This window comes from Sander lucioperca, chromosome 12, assembly GCF_008315115.2.
Source record: "Sander lucioperca isolate FBNREF2018 chromosome 12, SLUC_FBN_1.2, whole genome shotgun sequence".
NCBI classification, from domain to species: Eukaryota; Metazoa; Chordata; class Actinopteri; order Perciformes; family Percidae; genus Sander; species Sander lucioperca.
In genome coordinates this window covers 28518142-28526538 of record NC_050184.1, presented here as the reverse complement: position 1 = coordinate 28526538, position 8397 = coordinate 28518142, and the positions used below count along the sequence as shown (strand labels likewise).

The following is an 8397-nucleotide window of genomic DNA, read 5'->3' as shown; positions in this document are numbered from 1 at the left end:
CGGTACTCAATACCTTTAAGGTACCGACCACAATAATCCAATACCAAGTAGTATTGACATTTCTCCAGTCAAGCAATTCCTGCATTTGATCCTTTTTGTACCCAAATCGGGGAAAACTTTAGTTTTTAGTATTAAGGTTTTGCTCGCAGTTAATCACAGCAAGCGTTCTTTGATTTTATGTGAAATGTGATTGGCCCACTACCACAGAAGCTACAACCCTTACAGTCTGTAGTTCAGCGTGCTTCCATTTAAATACTGTAATAGTATCAAATGAAGTAGAAAACATACATTAACCATATTTGCCATTACCAAAAACTTTTTTAAGCCTTAACCAAGTTTTAGTTGCTGAACCTTAGCTAACCACACTGTACAGGAACTGTCATGCACAAATATTGCAGGAATGAATCATTTGAATAAATCAATAATGTAATTTGGGGTTTTGGGATCGTCTAGTATTAATGTTCTGACTGGTGAAAGCGTTGTTCTGACATTACCACATATTGAATCCGACTTTGGGACACACACACACACACACACACACACACACACACACACACACACACAGAGAGAGGGAGACCTGCCAATCATAGCATTTAACAGGACAAAAATCATAACCATGTCACAGAGCCCATCAGCAATAAAAAGGACTGCATAGAAGTGTTGAAGCTCAGCCTTGGGACAGAGGAATTGGGATGAGAGAGGTGGTAAAATGCCTGGATGTCACACAGAGGAAATTGGTTAAGCAGCCGCCCACTAAGGCAGAGTCAAAGTCTTTTTTAAGGGATTAGAGGCTATTGGCTCACTAGCATATAGTATATAGACCAGTCTGCCAATCAGAGAGAGCAGAATATACAGGTCATTAGTTGCTCAAAAGGCCAGAGAGACAACCCAACCTCCATGTTATACTGTTTTTTGTTCAGGGAAAGGTATTACGTAGCCACAAGGCACTGTTCAGGCACACAAACTGCTAATGGTAAGGTTTGAACTGCATGCACACAGATGCAAGGCGACACTTTAACATGGTCTTGTCAACCCTTTTTATTCAGAAGCTCAGTTCAAAGAGAGCTATGTTCAGTTTGTTTATGAGACATTTGGATTCACATTGAAAACCATTTGAATTGACCTATGTTCAACTTGTCTTGTGATGAATATTCCCTTTTATAGTCTCAGTCTCAGAGACAGGGTTTAATTTGATTAATTATATTTGGTTAATTTGTTGCAAAAGGTATGCTGAGTATTCAGTGAGTTCATCATGTAAGAGCCATCGTATGCCTGTGTGATAATCAAAATCCAACACATTAACTACATCTCATTTAGTCTTGATCAACGGAAGAACATTTCCAGGATAATTGCCTGACATTCCACGCCAGCTGTCCCTCACCCTCAGGAAACAACAACAAACTTGAGCTAGCAAGCCACACGCTGAAAATGGCAAGTTTTGAAGTATATTTGGATCGTGCAACAAGGCAGGCCTGCTTGGTTCTTGCGGTGAATGATTGTAAAGATTTACAAAGAATATGTTTACGACATTTACTATCAAACTGGGGCCTTTTGGGACCGATTGGCGGGAATTGCTATTGACGAAGTACACACAGCGATACGGAGGAAGGTCTGGCCCCTCCACACATAAAATCCTGGATAGGAGAAAAAGTACAACCTGGGTTGTTCGCATTTCTTTAAACCAATCACAATCGTATTGGGCGCCAAGCAGGACCAAGCGGGCCTTGATGGAAGATCCAAACCCATTTTCAGCGAATAGCTTGCTAGTTCGAAGTCTGTTGATGTTTCCTGAAACCAACGGAGTTTTGCCAGGCGAGGGACATCTGGCGGCGACAGATGTTCGATGTGGCGATTATCCAGAAAACGAATTGTCGTCGATCTAGACTAGTTCTGTATTGATTTAAACCATTTCAATTTCACTCACATGCTCCCTTTTTGTCAAAAAGATTCCTAGTTTTAGTTACTGTTGGGGACTGTGGCAGTTGAATACTGCAGTCTTCAAATCAGACTACTTGACATGGAAAACAAATAATAAAAAAATGCATCCGTTACTATACCACAAATACACACTAATGGCATTTCATCGTTCAAAGTAATCTGCAAGAAATGTGGATTTGAATCAAAACAATGGAAATTATGGCTCATGGCATATTAATCACATCATAGCACAATTTGCTATCCGTACAGTATATCTTGTGTTAAAAAGTTAACACAATGGTGTGTTCTCTCAAAGTGGACAGATGTTAAATATGTTAAATAACGCCATTAGTCTCTTGACAAGTATGTGTCAAGAGACTAATGGCGTTATACAAGGACGAGCCTAAGAACCCATCATTTTGATTGCTTTTACGATTTCTTTTGTGTAGCCTACAGAATTAATTAACTGGTCTCAGAGTGATCAAGATGGAGCATAGAGAAGGGGTGGGAATTATGTGTTTTTGTTGTTTGTTTTTTTTTACTTGTGCTGATTACCTGCAGGTCATGTGATACCTGCTGCACACGTGACATCCTGCTTAGTTTGTCCAAATTGAACCTTGAAAGATTCTTTAATCGGAATAATGGCAAGCAGAGATTAAAGTTGTGAATGCTGCGCGCGTCTGCCCGATGAGTTAACTGCGGAAATTCAATAATGCACATATCAGATGTTGAAGCAGCGTGCTTGCAAAGCAGTGTTGGAACTTTCACGGCTAATGACTTCGCCATACATTTGGATAATAGAGACTCGAATCATGGTCAACCGACCCTTTCATTTGCAACCACAAAACTGCGAAGCCGTTTAGGTCGCCACAGGAGAGGGATTTAAATACCGGAGACCTCGGAAAGACGTCAGTGGCGTGGTTGTTTGTTCCAAAGCTCCAACGAGTGTTTCTTTAAGTGCGTGTGTGGAGTTCTCCTGCACCGGGTGATAGGAGGGGTTGGAGAGTGACGCTGGCTGCGCCTTGGTGCTGAGCGGAGCGCTCACCTGCACATGAGAGCCGGGGGAACTCGGGCCAGAGCTGTAGCACACTCACGGAGCACAAGGAGGGACGTAACAGTCTGAGCAAGAAGGAGGGAAATTACACATTTACTGGAGAAGAATTACGAATCTAGCCTCTTTTTGGTTCCTCGTCCAGGCATCCTGGCTCGCTCGCTCGCCACGATGAGAACTGACTTCGCTCTGGTCCTGACAGCAGCCCTTCTTCTTGACACATTCTGGGTGAGATTTCTCATTATTTAGAACAGCTTGTTCTGTGTAGAGGAGTTGTGAGCATGCGAGACGCAGCGTCGGAAGGCGCAGGGTTTCAAAGCAATGCGCTATAAGCTTGAACAAAGTCATGTAGTCGGATGGAGTCCAGGGTCAGTCCAGTGTGATGCTGCAGCTGCAGCGCAGCGGTGGTCGTAATTTTCCTACAAGTAGTAATTGGTTCCCTAATGAATTTCAATGTTTGCGTGAAAAAAGAAAGTAAGAGTTAACGATTCAGTATTGTCTGCTCTGATCGTCAGATTGTCCCTGGATCGCTGCGGGTTCATCACTGGGCTGCAATATCCGACACAAGTTAAAATTACAGCACCGTTTAATCACCCAGGATGATGCCTAATGCTTTATCAAAGTCATTTAGTCATCTCGCTTAATTTGGCAGAGCATTCCCTTCCATGACCAAAAAGCATTCGCTCATAATACATTGATCTTTTGAAGTTGTAAGGTGCTTTTCAAACCTTTTCTCGTCATTTAATCTATAAAAGCTGAATGAAGTCGGCGCCGGTGGGCTACTCCTAACGGCGCAGCAAGGATATCTGCTAAATCTTTCTCTCTGCCGCTTTTGTGACTAAAACCATTTCTCTAATGCCATGTAAATTTAGGGAAATGACACAGATATATTTGACTTCTGCGTTATTTCTTCCCTATAGGAGAGAACCTATAGCCAATGCGTTATGCCTCCTCTTCATTTAGACTCCAGCAAGCCTTGGCACCGGTGTGTGTTTGTGCGCGTGCACGTTTACTTGTGTAGTGGCTGTAGTGGGTCAGATCGTTCAATTTAACTAACAGTGAGCACTAAATGTTGGGTGCAAAGTTTTCTGAAGACCGTTTGAGTAGTATACACACACACACACACACACACACACACCTCTCACACAGTTCCTTATTTTCTGCTAGTGTAAGACCCACAGTCAGGGTGAGAAAATTCTGCTGCATTCATGCTGTTTTTTGTTTTTTTTGTGTGTGTGCTTCGTGTCTCACTTAACCCTGAGCACAATATTTAAAAAGTGTCCTCATTTAATTCTGGGCTGCACAGAACATTTCATCAGATATTTTTTGAGTGTGAAACAATGGGCAATGTGCCTACCCAGGGGCATATAGTTAATAAACATGTTGAATATATTTCTGCTAACTGCTGCTTTTCTCCATGGCTCCTCAGGGCCAAAGAGAAAGCAAGAAATCAATGGAATCCATGTTTATCGATGTCTTGCATTGTATTCTCTTTCTTCCAGAGGAATAATGGGGAGCATGCTTCCAAAGATCCCTGCCGACCTGGCTTCTCACAAAGCTTCTACTCTGTGCTGATTTCAAGGGATGTACTGCAAAGCCAGGGCATACTTAAAGGTAAGACCGTTAAGTGGCAAGACAGTTCCTTTATGTTTTGTCAGGTAGGTTTACATCGTGAGTTAAAGAGCTCCAATTCTCTGCAATGAGGCCAGTGAAAGAAAATCTGTGTGGTGATGTGTTCTCTTTTAATGCCAGGCCGTGTCATTTTCAAATAATGAATGTAGTATTTATGCGTCTGAGAAATGGATTGAAAGCTTTGAAAAAGTAAAAGATTGAATTCTGAAAATTGATGCATGTTTAAAGCTGTGGATGACATCAAATACTGTAAACTGTAATCTTTGAATTACAGTTGTGATGTAGTGACTGAGACAGAGCCAAACAAACATGTTTTCAAAATGTAAATGTAAAAATGTACGTGGATACAATACATGCTTTTATTACGCTCCAAATGCTTGTATGTTACATGCTTGAATCATTCGAGTTTTTTGACATTGCTCAACCTCTTAAACATTATTATTATTATTATTATTATTATTATTATTATTATTATTATTATTATTATTATTATTATTATCACGCCATCACTATAATCTTATGTGCTGTTAAGCTTCCCACACTACGTCGTTACCCAGTTGTATGCGTGTTGCTCCAATTACACAGTGAGCCAACCAAGTTTGAGGGCCCGATAGTGCAGGAAATGGAATTGACATCCTGTGTCTAATCTGGCACTGCTCCTGCCAATGTGGGCTAATTGCAATTCTCTATTGATCCCAATGGTTTTTTTTTCTCATAGCTCAGCTAAGCTGTATTGTTTTGCTGTGGGCGCACAATAGCTCTTTTGTGGGTCGACAGTGTCTTCGGCAGCTGCACGGTATATATTTCTCACTCTCCTTAGTAGTGAGAGACCTGGCGGGGAACACAGCTGTCTAGACTCTCTCTCTTGAGTGTGTGCATGTGTGCACATAGACACACACAGGTGCGTTAGACTAAGGATATACATGTGCTGTACAATAGGGTTCAGTATATTATTATTTCTGGTTGTTTTCTCTCTTATCTGTCTATATTTGTGTTTGTCCTCTTGTTGGAGTGATATATCTGGAGGCAGGTATCAGCTTGATTTTAGTGTTTCATTAACTTGAGTATATTGTAGCCTGGCTGGAAGTGGGAATGGATATGGTACATTGTTGCTGGTAGTAAGCTTTCTCTATGTGTGGTAGTGATGTCTTCAGCCCAGCAGGGGGTGTCAACACAATCACAAACAATCACAGAATGAGCCATCACTGCTTCACAGGAGCCATGTACTGTATTTCAGAGAGCATTATTTATCTGGGTTGGTCTAAGAGCGATGACATTTTCTCTGTAGTAGTAGTAGTAGTAGTAGTAATAATAATAATAATAATAATAATAATAATAATAATGATGATAATGATAACAATAATAATACATTTTATTTATTTCATAGCACTCAAGGACACCTTACAGTTAAAACAAGCAACCATACAGTTAAAAAGGCAAATATAATTAAAATAAACACATTTAAAAATTGACACTTAAAAATTGTGTCTGTGTTTGCGTTCAGACATAAACTAATCTTTAGAGGCCTAACAGGGTTGTTTTTAGTCTTTGGAATTTTATTTACCACTAACAAAAGCTGTGTTAGTGTAATTTTACTGCACACTTTTTTCCGTAAGCTACACAATAGTCAACTTCAAACATTGCTGTTAACAGACCAGATAAACCACGGCAGTCCACACTCATGAAACATACTTTTTTATTCCTTGTTTATTTTTCATCACAAGGAGATCCCACCTTCCAGAGGGGTCATAGTGCGGGGTCAGACTCAGCCATAGTACATGTCCTTTCATTAATGTTCATTCCCTTGAAAGCATATGCTTTAATTTAACATTATTTTCTCTGTGTTGTTTTTAAAGGATCTTGCTAAAGTAGCATGTGCTCATCTCAGTCGTGACACACTCACAGCTGCAATATCATCTTCATGTGCGTCTTAAGAGCACAGCTGCAGTGACCACACACACACACACACACACACACACACACACACACACTTGATTTACAGGGCTCAGCCAGTTGATTTATAGTTGGTAAGGGTGTCACTGGAGGGAGGCAGGAAGCTACTCTGGAAAGGCTTTAATAATAACATTGTTTAACCCAAAACCGTCAGATGGGGGAAGGAGTAATGACACCCACTCATGCACACACCCTATCATCGAACACACACACACACACACATATATATAATATATATTTTCATGTTAGCCACCGGGGGAATAATGGGAAGGACAGAACTAGGACCTTGGCCATGATGGGGAGGATGTGTGGGTCTCGACAGGAGGTCGGCAGAGAGGAGGAGGGTGTTACATTTCACATTATATCACTTTGAGTCACTCTGAAGTACAGTGGCGGTTTTTGGCACGGGCGAACCGGGCAGCCACCCGGGGCGGCATTTTTTCATGTCACATGGGGGGGGCGGCACGAGAACTTAAAAAAAAAAAAAAAAGTCCTCTGCGCCGCAAAGCGGTTTTCTGTTATCTATTGTTTCACTGTGTGGGGAATTGGCAAATCGGCGACCCCCCCCCCTGCAACTGCAGGCGCCCTGCTGGCACCCCCTACTTTCACAATGAAATGGACTAGTCCGTAGCGGTGCGCGCGAAAGATAAACACACGGTAACAGGAGAACTGGGAAGTACACAGAGACAGAGCAAGACAAGTCTAAAACTTTCTTTTATGGCAATGGTCTAAACGCGAAAATGAAACAAAGTTACCCAAGCGGCTCAAATAAAAGAAACAAGCGAAAAGACGTGTTTTCGGCAGTAGCAGGACCTTTATCAGCTCCTGTGGCTGATGATAGTGGTGGTGGTGTCGGTGTCGGCGGCAGTGGCATGCACAGTGAGGAGGAGACTCAGGAGGAGAGGGACAGAGATGAGGGAGTGAGGGTAGAACCTGCGGTAAGCACAACTCCCCTTAAAACACGTTGCCCCTTGATAAAACTGAGCCAAAAACTGAGTGGTGGACAAACTGTTGATGATAACACAACAATAAAAGACGTAGGCATGCTTTACTGTATGATTGCATTAGTAGCCTATATAAACGTTGCACATCATGAAAACGTTCTTAACGAGAATTGTAGCTTTTCTATCTGCACGGGCAGACAAAAACTCATGATAGACCTCTTCAAATTAAAGCACAGGGCCTTTTGAAATGCTAAAATATATATATATATATATAGAACTTGTTTTATGATTCAAGAGGAGTATACCGTTTTATTGTATTAATAAATGGCACTTTTTTAAAATATTTAATGTGTCAACTCTCACTGATTCTTGCTTACTCATTACATGGCGTTAGTTTTAAGAAGTAGGAGTTGCTATACATATTCAGGGGAGCGCAAGGACGGGTGGTATTTGTGATCTTATGTGGTGGGCCGGTCTGGGCCAAAATGCCAGGGCCGATATTTGGTCCCAGTCCGTCCCTGTCGATGACATCATTGATGATTTTGCGTCAAGGAAGGCCAGAGAGGTCAGGTTTTAGTTTTAGTTTGTGTTTTCTGTTCTTAGTGCTATAGTGTAATAATTAGATTCTCTTTAGTGTGTCTTCACATTTGTGTGATGAAGGAATTATATCTATCTATCTATCTATCTATCTATCTATCTAGTACCAAGTTACATAAAATGTCAGAGACTAGTGTAGTTATTAAAACCACCACAGCAGACATGATGGCAAAGCCAAAGCTGAGAACAAAACCAAGGCTAAATCTTTGCCACATGGGCAATATCTGTCTAAGATATCCAAATTGCAAAGTGTGGAAATAGATTTAGTTCAGTTATTGAATTGCATCTTTGTGTAACAATCTG

At 41.3% G+C, this 8397-nt stretch overlaps 1 protein-coding gene across 1 annotated transcript in view; it reads left to right on the top strand.

Moving 5' to 3' along the window:
* Nucleotides 1–2551: 2551 nt before the first annotated feature.
* Nucleotides 2552–8397, top strand: part of LOC116061976 (cadherin-4-like) — a 255802-nt gene continuing 249956 nt past the window's right edge. Inside the window, exons 1-2 of the mRNA XM_031316355.2 lie at nucleotides 2552–3196; nucleotides 4471–4582. Of these exons, the coding sequence (XP_031172215.1) occupies nucleotides 3140–3196; nucleotides 4471–4582 (169 nt within the window). The 5' untranslated portion in view covers nucleotides 2552–3139. The remainder of the gene's footprint in view (nucleotides 3197–4470; nucleotides 4583–8397) is intronic.